Genomic DNA, 21,174 nt, shown 5'->3' with positions numbered 1-21,174 from the left:
TTTCTTCACATTCACTCCCACCCACTCACCACCCTTCTCCCAACCCCCAACTCCCCCCCCCCTTACGCACGATCTCCCATTTCTTGCTATCTACTTTCGGCGCGCACACCCTCCCCCCTCCCCCTTACACACACACTCTCTCTCCCCTCTCTCTTTCTTGATCACCAGATCAACTTACTTTTATATTGGCATACTTTGAAAGAGTAGGGAGAGAGAGGGAGAGAGAGAGAGAGAGAGAGAGAGAGAGAGAGAGAGAGAGAGAGAGAGAGGAGACGGAGAGAGGAGAGAGGAAGAGAAGGGGGGGAGAAGGTGAGGGAGAGAGAGAGAGAGAGAGAGAGAGAGAGAGAGAGAGAGAGAGAGAGAGAGAAGGGGAGAGAGGGAGGGGGAGAAGGGGAGAGAGGGGAGGGGAGAAGAGGAGAGAGGGGAGGGGAGAAGAGGAGAGAGGGGAGGGGAGAAGAGGAGAGAGGGGAGGGGAGAAGAGGAGAGAGGGGAGGGGAGAAGAGGAGAGAGGGGAGGGGAGAAGAGGAGAGAGGGGAGGGGAGAAGAGGAGAGAGGGGAGGGGAGAAGAGGAGAGAGGAAGGGGGAAAAGGGGAGAGAGGGAGGGGGAAAAGGGGAGAGAGGGAGGGGGAAAAGGGGAGAGAGGGAGGGGGAAAAGGGGAGAGAGGGAGGGGGAAAAGGAAAGAGATGGAGAGTGAGGGAAAGAGATGGAGAGTGAGAGAAAGAGAATGAGAGAGTGAGAGAATAAATGGGAGGAAGGGGAGGAAAGAGAGAGAGAGAGAGAGAGAGAGAGAGAGAGAGAGAGAGAGAGAGAGAGAGAGAGAGAGAGAGAGAGAGAGAGAGAGAGAAAGAGAGAGAGAAAGAGAGAGAGAGAGAGACAAGAGAGAGAGAGAGAGAGAGAGAGAGAGAGAGAGAGACAGAGAGAGAGAGAGACAGAGAGAGAGAGAGACAGAGAGAGAGAGAGACAGAGAGAGAGAGAGACAGAGAGAGACAGAGACACAGAGAGAGACAGAGACAGAGACAGAGACAGAGAGAGAGAGAGAGAGAGAGAGAGAGAGAGAGAGAGAGAGAGAGAGAGAGAGAGAGAGAGAGAGAGAGAGAGAGAGAGAGAGAGAGAGAGAGAGAGAGAGAGAGAGAGAGAGAGAGAGAGAGAGAGAGAGAGAGAGAGAGGAAAGAGAGAGAGAGAGAGAGAGAGAGAGAGAGAGAGAGAGAGAGAGAGAGAGAGAGAGAGAGAGAGAGAGAGAGAGAGAGAGAGAGAGAGAGAGAGAGAGAGAGAGAGAGAGAGAGAGAGAGAGAGAGAGAGAGAGAGAGAGAGAGAGAGAGAGAGAGAGGAGAGAGAGACATCTGTGAACCAATTACTCGGCACATACGCTATCTCCGCGCTGGAGAATCGACCCGTGGACCGTTATGTCCAAGCCAGCCAGCCTTCCCTCCCTCCACCTACTTCTGGGCAATCTTGCTACAAGTCTTGCAAATTGTCAATACCCACCCTTCCCCCCTCCCCTCTACTCCCTCCCTCTCCTCCCTCCCCCTCCCCCCGTCATTTTAACTGTAATCAGTCTCCCTATTCCTTGTTCTGACCAATCACCTTCGTCCCTCCACTCCCTCCCTCCCTCTCCCTCCATCTGTCAGCAAGTTTCAGGTTATACAATGGTCTCTCTCTCTCTCTTTCCAATATACTGCTTCTCTACCTCTCCACTTGATAGGTGTCTTCCTCCTCCTCCCTTCCCTCTATTCCTTACCTATTTCCCTACTCTGTATCCCGTATAGGGATACTTCTTGCAGCCAATATCTAATGTACTTTCGTGACACCCCTACGGACCAGAGCCACTGAGTATCATCTTTGTAATTGGACTAGTTTACTCTCAATATAATTTCTGTCAGCGTCCTAAAAAATTTCTGTACCAACTCCATATCTTCGGTGTGACAAATTTTATCAATATTTCTATCCCCCTAGGATAGAACCGCTAGTTACTACAAGAGTACTACTCCTCGGTACTCCAACCACTCCCTCCCTTCCGGTACTCTGGTCACTACCTTCTCCCCCTCCACTCCCTTCCCTCCACACCAAATCAGTCCTCCATCCTCCATCATTCTCTATCACAAAGGTCCCTGATCAGAGAGTCCCCGAAGGCCATACTTAGGCTAATTATGACACAGCTCGTTACTCCAACAGTGCCCTGGTGTTGTTTCAAGTCTTGTTCACACGCGCTTTCACTGCTTGAAACTACCCCCTCTCCCTCCCTCACTCCACCACCCAGCTTCGGTGTGTAAAGAAGTTCTCCATGTAGTTCTAGTAGATCTCCTTGGTGGTTCGTACAACCTTCCTAGGAGATCTAAGGACTGTCCAGTGATATTTAGTAGATCCTAGACAATTTGTTTACGTTGAAATGATCTTCTGGTGGCCACTAAGGGTTCATAGAATCTTCTTCCTAGATCTTGAGACTATCTAGTAGTACTTAGTAGACCCAAGATTATTTGTTAGTGTTGAAATGATCTCCAAGAACTTGGGAAATAGCGCTACATAAGGAACAGGCATAAGATCCAATGTATCTTAAGGAAATACAGATATTTGTGAGTATGCACTCAGACAGCACTTCATAAGTTGGACAAATTTAAGTTTAAAAAGGAAATGGGCAAGAACTGGCTTACTAACAGAGTGGTTAACCAATGGAATAGACTTAGTAACCATGTAATGAGCGCTGAAACAATTGGTCGCTTTAAAAGTAGATTAGATGACTTTATGAATGGGGATGACAGGTGGTAATGGACATGGAACTCACAAATGAAGGCCTTATGGTCTCTTGCAGTTTCCCCATCCTTCTTTAACATGCCAAGACGCCATGATGAGGAAAAATTTTTACGCTAAAGACAAGACAGGAGACCAGACATGACAGACAGACAGACAGAGACAGGGAGACAGGCTTTTGTCTGAAGGATCGCCTGAGAATGACATCTGGCGCCGCCTCTCGACCTGCTCATCCAGAAACCTCACCGAAGAGATTACAAGTGTTGTCACTTTGTAACAATCTCAGAGTCCACTAACGTGTACATGTACATGTGTGTGTGGAATACTACTACTATTACTAATAGTAATAGTAGTAATAGTACTACTACTAGTAGTAGTAGTAAAAATAACAACAACAATAATAATAATAATAATAATAATAATAATGATAAAATATAATAATATACGCGAGTGTAGGTAATGATGATGATAATAATAATTATCATTATAATTCAAATAAATGATTAATCGAGTTAACAGTGATACTGACAATATGAAGTTTCGGCTAATTTCAGGACTAGACTAATTTGTGTTGACAATCTGCACTACGGACGGAGAGTGTGTGTGTGTGTGTGTGTGTGTGTGTGTGTGTGTGTGTGTGTGTGTGTGTGTGTGTGTGTGTGTGTGTGTGATTCGCCACGATCTTGGATCAATTAATCACTCAATAATTCGATACATGAGTAAACTAATGAATCACCTGATCAACCCCTCAGATGGCTAGACATACACAAAGCAACCTTTCGACTTGATACACAAACTAATATATAAACAAACAGATCAATAAATCCATAAATAAACAAATAGATAAATACACAAATAATAAACAAATATATAAATGAATAACTAAATAAATAAATATATTATATCTGACCAACCCTCATGCATTCAAACACACACAGATCAAACCCCGGAACCAGAGGAAATGGCCAATAGCCACGGGTTGACCTCCAACGCTTAATCACGTGGGAAAGTCGAGGACCACCTCTGAGGAGGACACGGGAGGCAGAGGCGGGAGCGCTCCTGCCGAAGGGAACGGCATTTCCGCGGCTTATCGGTCCTATTTAACATAAGAAGACGTATGGCAGGGTTAGGGACCCCACCCACGGTGCGATCTGATCCCAAGGCCGCAGGACGGATCCGACCAGATTGGATCGCTTATGTAATGATTTTAGTTTGCCCGATCGTCATACACGATCCAATCGGATCGGATCCGACCAGATCTGTCCAGCGGCCTCAAGTCCAGATCGTACCGTGGATGGGGTCCCTTGGATGGTTGTGGCCGCAGGAGAAGGAAATGCTTTACCGCTGGGCGGGGCAGGTCTAGGGACGCTAAGATTTATGAAAGACGAGGAAATAGTAAATAAATAGTAATGTTCTTACTAGTCACACACAAAAGAAGAGAGGATGGGCGTGGGGGGGGGGGCTTTGTATGTTATTATTATTGTTATTATTATTGTTATTATTATTGTTATTATTATTGTTATTATTATTATTATTGTTATCATTATTATTATTATTATTATTCTTTTTTAAAGATCCCGAAAGGTAGGTAGGTAGGTGTGTGTGTGTGTATGTGTGTGTGTGTGTGTGTGTGTGTGTGTGTGTGTGTGTGTGTGTGTGTGTGTGTGTGTGTGTGTGTGTGTGTGTGTGTGTGTGTGTGTGTGTGTGTGTGTGTGTGTGTGTGTGTGTGTGTGTGTGTGTGTGTGTGTGTGTGTGTGTGTGTGTGTGTGTGCAGGGTGGGGGAGGCACGGAAACAACAATCCAATGTTTCTTTCCGAAGAAATCAATCGGATGGACTCAGGAACCGTTGCCAGCTACAGTTGGGTGGGGGTGGGGGATTTCCAGTCAGTGAAATTCGAGGCAACGCCCACTATTATCATTCCGCAAAAAATAAGATAAAATAAAATAACAAAAAAATAACATAAAAAGTGACAACTTACGCAATAATAATAATAATAATAATAATAATAATAATAATAATAATGAAATAACAATAATAATAAAACTAGTAATTATAAGACTGAATAAACAAACAAAATAAAAACCCTGATGATATGCATTAGTCCTGTGCTAACCTCGCTTTAAACCTTGAATCAATGCCAGGCAGGCTGGGAATCGAGCAAACACAGGCAGACCGCAATTATGTGCTGAAGCCAGGCGGTGCGATTTTTCCTATCAAAACACCTTGATCTGACACCTTGAATTTCACCAAATATGCGCGAATATGTGCGAAACACCTTGGGATATGCAACATGAAGCTAAACGGTGGGAAGGTCTTCCTATCCATCACTCCAACCGTGAGATGAATGTACACACACACACACACACACACACACACACACACACACACACACACACACACACACAGTGGCGCAGTGTGTTAGAGTTCCCGACTACCACTACGGCGGTCCGGCTTCGAATCCCGCCCAGGCCTGAACTAATTTCAGTATCGCTGCGCTGCGGGTCGTTACTCCAACTTTCGTGGGCGGGGAGTTGGGGATGTGTCTAAGGTCACAGCATTACCTATAGATCGGTCATATATGAACTCTGAGCTCTTTTTACGGAGGGAAATAGCTGTCGATCACGAGTCCAACACGTGATCCAAGACCATGGTGAATCACACACTACACGATTCGATGATGCAGTGGTAACGCTCTCGACCGCTGATTCAGCGATACGAGTTCGAGTCCCGCCCAAGGCTGAAAAAAATCAGCATCGTTGCACTGTGAGCCGGCACTCCAACTCTAGTGGGCATGGTGGTGTGTGTGTGTGTGTGTGTGTGTGTGTGTGTGTGTGTGTGTGTGTGTGTGTGTGTATTCACTTGGTCTTTGGATCACGTGTTGGACTCGTGATCGACAGCTATTTCCCTCCTGGAAGAGAGCTCAGAGCTCGTAGGTCCGATCTATGGGTAATGCTATGACCTTGCACACACACACACACCCAACTCCCCGCCCACGAGAGTCAGAGTAACGACCCGAGGCACAGCGATACCGAAATAATTTCGGCCCTGGGCAGGATTCGAACTGGGTGCTGGGAGCACTTCTGCTTCCCAGTTCAGCGCTCTACCAACTCTGTGTGTGTGTGTGTGTGTGTGTGTGTGTGTGTGTGTGTGTGTGTGCGCGCGCGCAAATCTAAAGCATCGCTAGCAAAACGACAGCTGCAATGAGTGGGTCACATCATCCGCCAAATTCTTTACGGGCAACTACTTGACGCGCGTCGCAACGCAGGGGGAGTCAGAAAAGGCGTTATAAAGATCAGCTAAAAACCACACTCAAGTGGTGTAACATTATACCTACTGCTCTTTAAATCCATCACAACCGGCTGGGCAAAAAGAAATCAGCTCAACAATAGTTTATCCACTTGATCCACATTTAACTTGCCCTGAGTGTGGAGGGATATATGGGTCCACAATCACCTCCGCTGACACCAACGACGACGACCTCAGAATCACCACCCAACCTCACTCAACCCATCTCACCTCACAGGAGCACTGTCGTCGTCGATCACCGAAGGACCACCATAAGCAATTAACCAAGCGTGTGTATGTGTGTGCGTGTGTGTGTGTAAGGTCAAAATATTACCCATAGATTGGGACATATATGAGCTCTGAGCTCTCATACGGGAAGGTGATTGGTGTGATATTGTCACAAGTGATAAAAATATAGGTTGTGAAGAAATGCTGATAGCGACACTAATAAATTACTATAACAGTAACACAATACCATAAGCCATGTTGTTATTCCCGCAAAAATAAATTAATAAATGAATTATTAAATAAATAAATATAATCCGCTTCGACACTTACCTGTACTGCTGAGTTGAGGAAACAGTTGTTCTGTCCAGGACCATTGAGAAGCCCCTTCGCCCCAGCCATAGAATCCCTCGGGGAGGCCAGATCCTGCACGGTCGCGGCGGATGATCCTGCCGCCGCCGCCGCGGTTGCCGCCCCCCCTGCCTCGCCTCCTCTCCCACCACCACCACCACCACCACCACGGGAAGTGTCCTGAGCTCCCTGGGGAGCCCAGTCAGAGGCATCAAAACGCGTTGTCGGGAAGAGCAAGTCACGTGACCCACTGTAGTTCCTGGAGAAGAGGAGATCGAGAGAAGAATCCCGGGCGTATTCCCGGTAGATCCCGGTACAGTCCCTCGGGAGACTCCGGGACATGTCACGGTTCGGGCTCAGGGTTCGGTGCAGCGATGGGATGGCGCGTGGTGACGTCATGCCGCCGTCAACTTGCGATGACGTCATGTCGCGTGACCCGGTTTGACCCGGTGCGAGGAACATGGCGCGGGTCAGGTCAGGCCTGAGGACTGCGCCACTGAGGGACAGTCGATGGCTTTGGTCCTACGCACGGCCTCATGTCCTGTAACAAAAAATATAAACAAATGAATAAATACATATATAAGTACATAAATGAAGAATTTATATACTAATGAAAAAATCCCTGTTGATATCGATCTAAATCGGATCGGAAACCGAAAATCCCTCAGGAGGACACGTCACCTCCGGCCCTTGATTGGCTGAGAGAGTTGTGACGTGACGGCAACGGAGATCACTGATTGGCTGAAGGCACCTGCGAGCCATAACGAGCTCGCCCGAAGGCCGAGCCACCGCGAAGCGGAGACGGGCGTAGCCAGTTGCTCGTATATAAATCAAAATAGAAATAAATAAATCGAAAAACAAACACAAATATCTATTTCTAAATTTCCGCTCAGACTTTGTCCCTCAACTGAACAAAATTGTTCATCTGCAGCTACACGAACAAAGAAGTGAATATATATATATATATATATATATATATATATATATATATATATATATATATATACATATATATATATATATAATATATATGTATATATATATATAATATATATATATATAAATATAATATATGTAATAATATATATATATATAAATATATATATATATATATATGTATATATATAATATATATATATATATATATATATATAATCATACATAAATGAAGATTAAATAAATACATAAAAAGAACGGCAAATACAATATCTATACAAACAGACAAACGTAAACAAAATACAGGTACAACACAATAACAAACAAATAAAGAGGCACAATAAATAAACAAATCAAACCCAAATACAAGACGAGGGCACTGATCGTAACCTATGTCCCCAGTGATGACTATCGTTCCTCTCCCATTAAGACGCTTGTTCCGCGGGAAACCGAGCGACCACTAGGTCCGTGCGTTAGCGCCTCCTCCAACGCTTCCAAGGACAGACCCCAGGGAACCCCTAAAAGCTCCTAAAAGCACCAGAAGACGACAATACATGCCTTTGCTTTTAGGTGTTTATCGAGCTCTAAGCTGGTCTACAACGGCTACCTGCCCATCCCTAAGCCGTGACGTCACATCTTTTAGTGACGTCACAACACCTGTGACGTTACAATACCAAACAAGTGACTATCACCAGGTGGTAGAAAGACAAAATTGTTATATTAGGTTTGGTTAGGTTAGGGCAGGTTAGGCTAGGTTAGGCTAGGTTAGGCTAGGTTAGGTTAGGGCAGGTTAGGTTAAGCTAGGTTAGCCTAGGTTTGGCTAGGTTAGGTTAGGTTAGGTTAGGTTAGGGTAGGTGGTTTAAGTGTGTTAAGCTCGGTCACAAATACAAGTAAACAGAATTAAAGGGTGACTTTATAAAAATACTACACACATTTTCACCTTTTCATCTTTATAACTTATGAGAGAGTGAGAAGTGGGAGGAATGGAAGGAGGGAGGGAGGGAGGGAGGGATGGAGGGGAGGAGGAGGAAGAGAAGAGAGAAGGAGAGTAAGGGAGGAAGATAAAGAGGAATAGTGAAGGAGATGGAAAAGTGAAGGAGGAAGGGAGGCAAAAATGAGGGAAGAAGGAAGGAAGAGAAGGAGGGAGGGAGAAAGAGGAAAATAAGGAGGGAGAGAGAGGGAAGGAGGGAGAAAGTGTGAGTGAGGAAGGCAGGGAGGAAGGAAGGAAGGAAGGAAGGAAGGAAGGAAGGAGGAAGGAAGGGGGAAAAAGGAAGAGTGAGGGAAGGATGAAGAATGAGGAAGGAAGGAGAGGTAAATCATTTGTAGGACTTTTTTTTTTTTTTTTTTTTTTTTTGAGGGATGACCTTATTCCGAAAATGGACTTGACTTCTTGACAAACAAAAACTACGTCCATTAGGCTCGCCGTCAAGTCCAGATAGGAGACGACGTGATGTCTAACACTTCAGTGTGACGTGACCTCCAACAAGGAAAACAAGACAGTTACGGAAAAAAAAACTCGTACAATGTAATATGTATTTCCTTCCTTCCTTCTCTCTCTCTCTTTTTTCGACCGCGAAAGGTAATTACGAACATACTAAGCAAAATCAAGGTAAACATGGCCAATGAGTCACAGACACAAGCGCGCACACACACATACATACATACATACACACGCACCAAAACCTTTAAAACTAATACACATTATATATATATATATATATATATATATATATATATATGTATATATATATATATGTATGTACACAACACACACACTTGTTCAGGCGGAACGAACAAACACGCACAAACTGCCGCATGCCAAGCAGGATTCGAACCCAAATCCCGACAAGGCAGCCTAAACCCGAGGAGGCACAAACAGCCAGAGATCCTGTCTCAGTTAATCACCAGATTTATCAAACACAGGTCGTTAAAGTTCCTCTTCTTAAAGTCAAATCTGATGACGTATGCGATGTCACACTCAATCCTCCCCCCCCCCCTTCTCTCTCTTTCTCGGAGAATCTATCTCCACTGTATCTCATTTCGGTCTCCTGCTGTCTCCAAATGTGCCTCTCTCTCTCTCTCTCTCTCTCTCTCTCTCTCTCTCTCTCCTTCTCTCCAAGTCTCCAAAATTCTCCCGACGGCCATGCACACCCACACCCACATTTGTACATTATATTACTACGCTAATGCCTTTCCTTCTCTTTTCATAGAAAACGGAGAACGGGGCCCTGCTGAAGACACAAACAGCCCCCCCCCCCGCTCCCCGAAGTACACGGAATGGCATTTAGATGGCGCGACAGGCCACGACCTGAAGGAGTGTTGGAAGAAGCATTTCCTCTGGATTTGAGCTTTCTGCCCCCATCTCTGACAACATTCTTTCAACATGCTACCCACTGACAAAGAGGAAGCTCTCTAATGGACTGAAATGGACCTGGATCGTTCGAGGTCCGAGGGCCTGGTATGGATTACCAGAGGTCTGATGACATTAGTCTTCCCATACAAGGTCCATTTCTTCCCAAATAAATGAAAAAAAGTCAAATAATATGATGCAAATTTGAAAAAATAACAATAATTAGATAATAACAAGATCTAGATGTTGTAATAAGCGAAACGTTGTACTAGTAGAGGCTCTGTCCTCAAATTATGTTAATTTTGATCAACTAGAAAATGATGAACAAGTGTTAATTTGATAACATGTAATCACTCCGTACAACATTAGTGAAGTGAAATATCGCAAAGTTATAATGACCCCCTCCCCCCAAAAAAAAAAGATAATAAAAACTGACTCTACACACACACACGCACACAACATACACACAATCTACCCTTACCAGGTGCGATGACGACCAGACTTATCGTATTTCCATTAAGACAAATTGGCCGTGTCCAACTTTTTACAGTGTTGGTAAAAGAACGTGTACACACACATGTACTCACACACACACACACACACACACACACACACACACACACACACACACACACACACACACACAGTTTGATTGATGGAAGCATAGATGCCGAAAGGACAGCTCTTATGCATAATACAATTAGGTAAATAGAGCACACACACAACACACACACACACACATACACACATGAACACACACCAGCGAACACGCACACACATTTGACCGATGAAAGCTTAAGAGATAAGCTAAAATCGTTCCATATCACAATTAGGAAAACACAATACATACATGTGCACATACACGCACACACATACACGCACATGTACACAGTTTCTTCATTCTTCTAACAGCTGCATTTAGGTGTATGGAGGTGAGGTGGCAAAATGAAACGTTAAGGCTAGAGTATGGAGCTTTATTCAGAACCAGACGTTTCGACCTCTTGGGCCTTCCTCAGTGGACTAATACATTAGAGAGAGAGTCCACTGAGGAAGGCCCAAGAGGTCGAAAAGTCTGGTTCTGAATAAAGGTCCATACTCTAGCCTTAACGTTTCATTTTGCCACCTCACCTCCATATTTGTCTGTCTTTACATTTAGGTGTATCCAAGTACCGTATATCGCTCGGGACAATTGAAACTGACACACTCGTGACCAGAAACTGATGAAGTTTCAATTTTCCTTCACTCTCGAAAACAGGCGTTCTTGAAAAAATGCCTCGATAAATTTGAGACTAGGAGACGGGACCCAACGAGCGTTGCTCTTTCTTGTATACCACAATTAGGTAAACAAACACACACACATACATACATGCAGACACACAGCCTAGATGGTGGTTTCGGCCAGAGTTAAGCGCCTCCAACCGTACCACGAGGCCAGCCTCGATCTCCCTTGATTTCCCTCGAGGACAGCAGAATGTGCTGAAATTGGTTCTTGGGAGTTTTCAGGAACGCATCTCGAAAAAAAATAAGATAAAATGAAAAAATATAATAAATTAGAATATAAAACATGATCAAATAAAACTAGATAAAAATTATATTAACAAAAAAATAAAACAAAGTAAAAACATTGAATAAAATCAAATATAATAAAACAACACTGGATACAATACGATAAAAACAGAATAAAACAAGACTGAATAAAGCAAAACAAAAATAAAATAAAACAAATACAATCAAATAAAAATAGAAAAAGAATCACTAATGACAAAACAAAAAGAAAATGAAAAAGTTCTAAATGAGATCAAATCAAAACAAAATAAAACAATAAAATGAAAAAAAAAATGAAATAATCAGACCGACCTGAATTTGTATCACCGGATCCAAAAACAATTTCGACTAATTCAACGCCAGACAATTCCGTTCAGCTTAAAAAAGAAATCACTTCGTGATTCCATGGGCTAGTTTCCTCTGCAGGTGACTTTATTCAGCTTTAAAGAAACCCAAATGTGTTTCCTCTTAAGCCCCCGTCACACTATCACGATTCTCGCCAAATGTTGTGAATTTGAAAAAAGCTGGAAGACGAATTCGCTAACAATATTCTAGACTTCCCTAGAGACAATTCAACAATGTATCTAATATTCGTATTCTAGGTTTAACTTCTCTTAGTTCGTCCTTCAGCTTCTCAATACATGACGCAAAGGTGATTTGACATTTGGAGATTCGAAAAATAGGTGTGGCAGGGGCTTTAGCATAAGGCTAGGGCGCTACCAACTGGTCCACGCCGGACGTACATTGGGTGATGTTGTGATGATGTATTGAGCCAATGACAAGGACACATCCTTGTGCCCTCCCTCCTTCCCTCCCTCCCACCCAACCCTGGAGTGCAAATGCCCCCCTCCCCCATGCAATAAGAGAACCTCTCAGCACCGATGGACGCCTTGAGACGCTAATGTTCATTGCATTTCGCAAACTGCCATGAACCATCAGAGTCCATCAAGGTCCATTAGAGGGCCACTCTTGGCCTAATGGCCAAAGACAGACAGAGATGGGGCGAGGCGGGATGGTCAGTTTGATGGCTTTTCTGACGACGCCAGCCCTAAGAGCAAGTAAAAAAAAAAAAATAGTTTATAATTCACTTTTAGCAGTTGTATTCCTTTGTCTGGTCCAGGTATATAACTGACAGGGCAGCCAAGGTTATGTACACTTTTTCCAGTGTAGCTTCCAGTGCTCTGTCGGGTTTGGTCCATTGCCAGACTCTTCCAGGTTACAAGAAATGCGCATTACATTAAGTGAAACTCAGTATCTATATTTTTCAGTAAAACGGTTACGTTGTGTAGGGCACGCGCGCGCGCACACGCACGCACACACGCACCCACAATTTGAGGCTAGGTAAGATAGATTTGAGAGTAGGAGACGGGACCCAACGAGCGTTGTTCTTTCTTGTATACTACAATTGGGTAAATACACACACATATATACATATACATACACACTAACACACACACACATATATACATATACATACACACTAACACACACACACACACACACACACACACACACACAAACACACACACACACACACAGACTTAAAGATGGCGGTTTCGGCCAGAGCTAAGCGCCTCCAACCGTACCGAGTCCAGCCTCGATCTCTCTCGAGGACGACAGAATGCAGATTTTCCCCTTCCCCTCCCCCTTTCCCCCGCAGTGGCCATCGCCATCCACTCCCCCCCCCCCGACTATCCCTCCACCACCCCATTACTCCTAAATTCCTACGCCTATAGGCTGTTGAGGCGTAAATCCCATTGGCTAAAGCTCCATAGAAAACGGAGAAAGAAACATTCCACATATATTCACAAACCTGTTGGAATTCTCTCTCGCTCGTTCTCTCCCTCTCTCTCTCTCTTTATCACACACACACACACACACACGATTAAAAAAATAAAGAAAGCTTATACAAATAAACACATAAATGAATAAAGACAATAAATAAAAATAAATTAACGAGTACCCAATTACTACTAAACTAAATAAACAAAAAATATATTACATACAACCTGCTGGACTTGCCTTAACCATGCAAGGTCCTGTATCCCATTTAAACGTTATCGTCTAGTTAATACCTAACAATTCTATTCAATTTAGAATCGTCCCCCCCAGCCCCTACCCTCCCTGGGGGGACTAAAATCTCTCGGTTAGACTCCCCTCCCCCCACCCCGTGTCCAACTTTAATCATTTAATTCTGGTAATCACTAAACGACTTTATTCAGCTTGGTGGCCCCCGGAGCTGGAGTGTCTATAAGATTACTGATGACGTCATACTATTATTGATGACGTCACACTATTGATGATGCAGTCACTATTTATGGTGACGTAATAAACTAGGATAGATCAAAAACAGCATAAAAAATCGACGTATAGTGTGTTCCCTATTACACACGTCATCACACTGGTTATCACATTGGGCAATTTTTCCTTCCACATCTTACCTCCAACCTCCATTCGAGTACCTAGAATATGACTTCGCTTGCAGTAATTTAGACTTTTCTAAGAATATTTAAACAATGTCTAACATTCGTATAGGTTCAACAATCTAAGGCTCATCATTCAGTTTTGCTATGTATGACGGAAAGATAATTTGATATTTGGAGATTTGAAAATTCAAATTGTGTAACCGAAGTCGTTTTTACTCAAACGAACTCTCAACTGTCGGCGTTGGTGACGCCCGTGGAAGCCCAGTATGATAACCTCCTTTACTCCACAAATATCGAAAACGGTTAAATCATAATTTACTCGAGTCTTTCAGCACCGATGTCGCACTTTGAATATTATATTCTCGCTATCCATTCCCAAAGGATTTGTCCGACTCGGGCACCAATCCTTCACGTTCCTCCAGAAACTAATCGAGCGCTCATCGGGTGACACTTTGACCGCGAGGTGATGTGGTGGAGGAGGTGGAGGTGGTGTAGATGGTGGTGGAGGTAGTGGTGATGGAGGAAGTGGTGGTGATGGAGGAAGTGGTGGTGGAGGTGGTGGTGGTTGTGGTGGAGGTAGTGGTGATGGAGGAAGTGGTGGTGGTGGAGGAGGTAGTGGTGGTGTAGATGGTAGTACAGATACTGGTGGTGTAAGTGGTGGTGGAAGTGTAGATGGTGGAGATGATGTAGATGGTGTTAGTGAAGATGGTGGTAAACGGTGGCGGTAGTGATGATATTGGTGGTGGTGGTGGTGGTGGTGGTGGTGGTGGTGGTGGTGGTGGTGGTGGTGGTGGTGGTGGTAGTAGTAGTAGTAGTAGTAGTAGTAGTAGTAGTAGTAGTAGTAGTAGTAGTAGTAGTAGTAGTAGTAGTAGTAATGTAGGTAGTGGTAGTGGTGACGTTAGCGGTGGAGATGATGGTGGAGATTGTGCTAGGAGAGGTCCCTGCTGGCCCCTCCACCGAAGGCCCCTTCCTGGGTCTCGGCCCGCCGCGCCGCAGCGATAAGACGCGATAACGACCTGACCAACGGGTGGTATGCGCTGCGGGCCGTGGGTGGAAGATGGAGGTGGTGAGTGAGTGAGTGAGTGAGTGAGTGGTTAGTAATGGTGAGTAACTGGGAGAAAATCGATGGGGAATGGGCGGGAGTTGACGATGGTGAGTAAAGGTGAGGGGTAAGGATATAATTACTGAGAGTGAGGTGCTGAGTGAGTGGGTGGTTGGTAATGGTGAGTAACTGGGAGATAATCGATGGGGAATGGGTGGGAGTTGACGATGGTGAGTAAAAGTGAGGGGTAAGGATATGATTACTGAGAGGTGGTGAGTGAGTGGGTGAGTGGGTGGTTGGTAATGGTGAGTAACTGGGAGAAAATCGATGGGGAATGGGCGGGAGCTGACGATGGTGAGTAAGAGTGAGGTGAGGAGTGAGGATATAATTAGTGAGAGTGAGGTGGTGAGTGAGTGGGTGAGTGGGTGGTTGGTAATGGTGAGTAACTGGGAGAAAATCGATGGGGAATGGGGGGGAGTTGACGATGGTGAGTAAAGGTGAGGGGTAAGGATATAATTACTGAGAGTGAGGTTTTGAGTGAGTGGGTGAGTGGGTGGTTGGTAATGGTGAGTAACTGGGAGAAAATCGATGGGGAATGGGCGGGAGCTGACGATGGTGAGTAAGAGTGAGGTGAGGAGTGAGGATATAATTAGTGAGAGTGAGGTGGTGAGTGAGTGGGTGATTGGGTGGTTGGTAATGGTGAGTAACTGGGAGAAAATCAACGGGGAATGGGCGGGAGCTGACGATGGTGAGTAAGAGTGAGGTGAGGAGTGAGGATATAATTAGTGAGAGTGAGGTGGTGAGTGAGTGGGTGAGTGGGTGGTTGGTAATGGTGAGTAACTGGAAGAAAATCGACGGGGAATGGGCGGGAGCTGACGATGGTGAGTAAGAGTGAGGTGAGGAGTGAGGATATCATTATTGAGAGCGAGGTGGTGAGTGGTGAGTGAGTGAGTATGGGGAGTGCGAGGAAGCTTAGGTTTTGGACCGTCATTTAAGGGCGCTTCTATCTTGATGGACAATCTGACGCCTCTGCCGTGCATTATCTTGTATTTCACATGTTGGTTTAGCAAGTCAAGGGTGAGTGATAAAGGGAGGGAGGTGAGTGAGCGAGGGAGGGGGCGAGTGAGAGAGGGAAAGGGTGAGTGTGAGAGAGGGAGGGGGTGAGTGTGAGAGAGGGAGGGAGGTGAGTACAAGAGGGAGGGAGGTGAAAGAAAGGTGGAGGGGTGAGTGAGTGAGAAGGAGGTCAGTGAGGGAAAGGGTGAGTGAGAGAGGGTGAGTGAAAGAGGGATAGGGGGTGAGAGAGAGAGAGAGAGAGAGAGAGAGAGAGAGAGAGAGAGAGAGAGAGAGAGAGAGAGAGAGAGAGAGAGAGAGAGAGAGAGAGAGAGAGAGGTGAGTTAGAGAGGGAGTAGGCAATGGTGAAGTTGTGAGTGGAAAATGGTGAGTAGAGTTCGGGTCATTATACAGTGGGTCACCATAGCATAGAAATTAATTTTATTCTGGTTTGCGTCAGGCTATTCTTGTCTTCCCCGTGTCCCCCTACTTTGATTTTAAAAATCCGTTCCAGGTGGTCCTTTTCCTTGTTCATGACTGTCGCCAGGCGATTTTATTCATCTCTGTAGGATCACCTCGGTAATGAGAGCAGGGTCGAAAATCCCAATCTCCTCTTCCTCCCACCAAATACTCCTTTTCTACCACCACCACAACCACTATCATCACCAACACCACGAGCACCACCACGAGCACCAACACCATCATCTCCAACACCACCGTCACCACCACTACCCTCATCACCAACTCCACTATCACCACCACTATCATCATCACAATCGCCACTATCACCATTCCTACCACCATGAATACCAACACCACCATCACTACCAATTCACCAACATCATCACCAGCACCACCACTACCAAATGACCAACACCATCTTCACCACCACTACCACCAACATCGCCACCACTACCATCAACACCAAAATAATCACCACTATCTCCAACAACAACAACACCACCAACAACAACATCAACGCCACCATCAACTCCTCCTCCTCCTCCTCCTCAGTCCCTCCAAACGACAACTTCCTCGGCCCATTTCCGTTCTCCTCCACCTCCAATAATCTCCACCATACACCAACATCCTCTCAAGTCTTTACTCGAGCAAACATGAGAATGTCCGGGACCTCGCCTCTACAAAAAGGGAGTTTCTAGAGGTGGAGTGAGGAGTGGGGAGTTATTATTGAAGGGAGATGGAGTGGGCAGAGGAGAATGGAGAGATCAATGATAGGAATAACGCTGGAAGGCAGGAAGAGGTCAAGATGAGCGAGAGAGTAGACTTGAGTGAAAGATATTATGGAAACGGTAAAAGAGAGGAAGTGGGATTGTGCAGATAAGTTAACGCGAACCACTGAACGATGGAGCAAATGTGTGACTGACTGGACCCCGCGAGATGGGAAGCGTGGAAGAGAGATCAGAAAGAAGGTGGAGAGAAAAGGTAGAGGAGTTTGCATGAGTGGCGTGGCATAGGTTGGAGGAGTCGTGAGAGTGGTGGAATCGTATGAGAGTCCTTTGTTCAACAATGGACTCGAAATAGAGTGATTGATGGATTGACTGCCATCTTCGAACATGAGAGACCTAGCGTGTATCTATTTATCCAAGTCAATACCGACATGCAAGACGAAGATCGGAAACTCTTGCTCTTGAGCGCCCCCCCTCTCTCTCTCTCTCTCTCTCTTCGTTAACCCTTTCAGACTTCAGGATCTTTCATGGAGGGAAGGTTCCTCCATAGCGAAAGGCGCACGCGCGAGCTCGTGTGTGTGTGTGTGTGTGTGTGTGTGTGTGTGTGTGTGTGTGTGTGTGTGTGTGTGTGTGTGTGTTGAGAGAGAGAGAGAGAGAGAGAGAGAGAGAGAGAGAGAGAGAGAGAGAGAGAGAGAGAGAGAGAGAGAGAGGGGGGGGGGAGGGAGAGAGAGAGAGAGAGGGGGGAAATAGAGAGAGAGATAGAGAGTGGGGGTAAAGAGTGTGTAGCAAGGGGTGGGGGTTGAGGACTCAACTACCACCTCGACAATAATCCCGGCTGGACGTGAGGAGGAGACCTGTTTCGACATTTCTTAAAGAAGCGTCTGCTCCGCCACTGACAAAGAAAAATCTCTGCTGTGCTGCACCACCAGCAGCAGCTGACACTCCTAAGGCTTCCTCCTCCTCCTCCTCCTCCTCCCCCTCTTCTTCCTCTTCCTCCTCCTCCGTGACCTCCTTTCGGTGCCTGTCGGCTGACGATTTCTTTCATTCCCTCCATGATCAGATGTTGACATTTCAAATATTCCTTTTAAGTCTTTATCAAAACGGATCATACACTTAATTAATTCATTCGATTTCCTGCGAATTTTAATTTATTCAAACCTAAGTTACCAGAATATTCAACTACCCTGTAAATATACAGTACGAGGAGCCTACGCTAGGAGGCGCTGAGTAGTTGCGGCCGAAGCCGTCACCTTTGCCCTATTATGAGCTTTGGGGACTGTTGGGGGGGGAGGGCAGGTAACAGTCACTGTACTACGCGCGCGCGCGCGCACGCACACACACACACACACACACACACACACACACACACACACATGAACAGATGTGTTAGGTCTCAGCATTGTCCACAGACCGGTCGACATACGAGCTCTGAGCTTTCATCCGTACGAGTACCAGCTAAACGAGTCCGGCACGTGATCCATGACAACGATGAACCCCATAGAAATCAAACTCACAAAAACAATATAGCAAGCAAACGCGCGCTCGCGCGACATTGCGTAATCACACACCGCGACATTGCGTAATCACACAATGCGACATTGCGTAATCTCACACACACACACACACACACACACACACACACACACACACACACACACACACACACACACACAAACACACACGATAGCGTGGTAGAGTTCCCGCCTGCCACTCCGGAGGTCCGGATTCGAATCCGCCCAGGCCTGAAATAAGTTCCGTATCGCTGCGCTGCGAGTTCATCACTCCAACTCTCGTGGGCGGGGAGTTGGGTGTATGTGTGCGTGTAAGGTCACAACATTACCCGTATATCAGTTACATATGAACTCTGATCTCTCTTCTGGGAGGGAAATAGCTGTCGATCACGAGTCCAACACGTGATCCAAGACAATGGTGAATCACACACACAGAGCAATTTTCCACACGGTGCTTGCAATCTGTTTGCTGAGCAAAACTTGTGGTGGACAAAAGACGAAAGATTAGGTGAAAGTAGGTTGTATCGTCCGCCTTACGGGTGCTGTCACCTTCACCTACAAGTGCCTACAGTCTATAAAGTAGTTCATCTCGTTTTGGGATTAAGGAGGGTGGCGGGGCCGAGGGATGGCCTCCCCTCGTTAGTGAAGTTGTGCATTCCTGAGTATCTTTTTTTATTTTCATTAATACCATTTTATCATTTTCATATTGATATTATTACTATAGTAACTCATAACCCTTTTCATTATCATTTCATTATATTGATGATATTGTTTTCATATTAATATTACTATCATCGTAATTTTCATATTGTTTTATAATTTTATCATGTTACATCATTACTACTATTACCACTAGTATTATTACTATTAGTATCATTACAGCTTATCCTTTCACTATTAATAATACAATCATCATTGAATGTACTAAATACTCAATTTTTGTTCTAACTTATTTTTCATTCGACTAAAGTTGGGAGTTTCTTCCGGCAGTCAGAGTTAAGAGTTGGAGCGAGAGAGAGGAGACAAACAGGACGACGACGACGAAGACGAAGACGATGACAGCAAAAAGCATATAAATAACGACTAAAAAAAAACAAGACAATTATGTGGTCGAACTGCAGGAAGAATACAACGAACAAAAATAATAAAAAATTATGGAAGGAACACATAAACGGATAGATGAAGCGAGACAAGGAAATATAAACAAGAATGGAAGCAAGAAGAGGATAATAAAAAGATAAATGCAAATAACAGAAAGATCTACAGGATGGGGTTTGCAACACTGAAAAAAGTGTACGTGTGTGTGTGTGTGTGTGTGTGTGTGTGTGTGTGTGTGTGTGTGTGTGTGTGTGTGTGTGTGTGTGTGTGTGTGTGCACGCGCGTGTGTACACAGTCACATTTGTTTTTAACGTCACTGTATTTTTTCTTAATTGTTCAACGCTTTCAACACACAGTGAATCCGTTGTTGCCTGTGTATGTCTCCTGTCTATTGTGTGCCTGTGTATGTCTGTCTGTTTCTGTCCGTATATGCTGTCTGTTTGTCTGTCTCTGACGATAATAAACTCGACCCTTTCTTCGGGGATCACGAGTTAATCGACTTTTCGATCTCCTGAAGGCGACATCGACATTCAGACCCTCGAAGGCCAAGTCTCTACCTGACCGAACCATTTAGACCCATTTCCCATACCTCTTCGTCCGTTCCCAGATATTTTCGTTCATAGGAAAGGACGGAGAGTTATGTCACATTCCTTTAATTTGACAAAGCGCCGGGTACGTGTTTTTTATACACCCCACTGTGGTGATGAACGATATTTTACGAGAATGAAATTATTAAGATGGAGCGATAAAAGGGGATAAGGTGTTAGGAAGAAGGGAGGGGGGGAGGGGAGAGGGGGAGGAGAAAGGCACTTCTTGAAGATGTTAGAGAAGAGTTAATTGTAGGCCTCGAGTGTGACGTCATCGACCTGTGGGTTATGACGTCATAAGTTGTGTGTAAACAACCATAATTTTGTGATGTATTTCAAATGCCGAGTTTTATGAGTTGCGTGGTATGTCTTTATTCCGGCTTAGGATAATATCAAACATGGTATTCGTAGGTGCACATGTACGTACGCACATAGACGCGAACGCACATGTACTCGTACGCATGCACTTACGCGCTCGTAAACGTATAATTACGCACACAACTGGATACATGGATTATCCCGGGAGTTTACTATGATGCTTGCTCGCACACACTTACACACGCACACGCACACACAAGCATGGGAAATGATTTTGTAATGCATTCGTATTCACAGCAAGTGTGTGGGCACCGTCTTGGACTACGTAAAAAAAAAAAAGAGAGAGAGAGAGAGAGAGAGAGTCACGAAGTAGTACTCAGTTATGATGTGGTTGATCAAACGAGATTATTAAACAAGATTAACCCCTTTCGCTCCTGAAGAGCTCAGCTAAACGTCACTGGGTGCACAAAGACTTACGGTGTAAAAAAAAAAAACCTTTGTAGATTACAAGCCACT

The 21,174-nt window shown here is 45.0% G+C and overlaps 1 protein-coding gene across 1 annotated transcript in view; it reads right to left on the bottom strand.

The window, feature by feature from the left end:
* ec (ubiquitin specific peptidase echinus) overlaps positions 1-21,174 on the bottom strand; it is a 414,276-nt gene that overhangs the window by 337,978 nt on the left and 55,124 nt on the right. The window contains exon 2 of the mRNA XM_076176714.1: positions 6,591-7,149. Within this exon, the coding sequence (XP_076032829.1) occupies positions 6,591-7,070 (480 nt within the window). The 5' untranslated portion in view covers positions 7,071-7,149. The remainder of the gene's footprint in view (positions 1-6,590; positions 7,150-21,174) is intronic.

This window comes from Oratosquilla oratoria, chromosome 39, assembly GCF_046742065.1.
Source record: "Oratosquilla oratoria isolate Oo_2021 chromosome 39, ASM4674206v1, whole genome shotgun sequence".
NCBI lineage: Eukaryota > Metazoa > Arthropoda > Malacostraca > Stomatopoda > Squillidae > Oratosquilla > Oratosquilla oratoria.
Note: the sequence above shows the minus strand (reverse complement) of the source record. Positions and strands in the feature narration are given on the sequence as shown.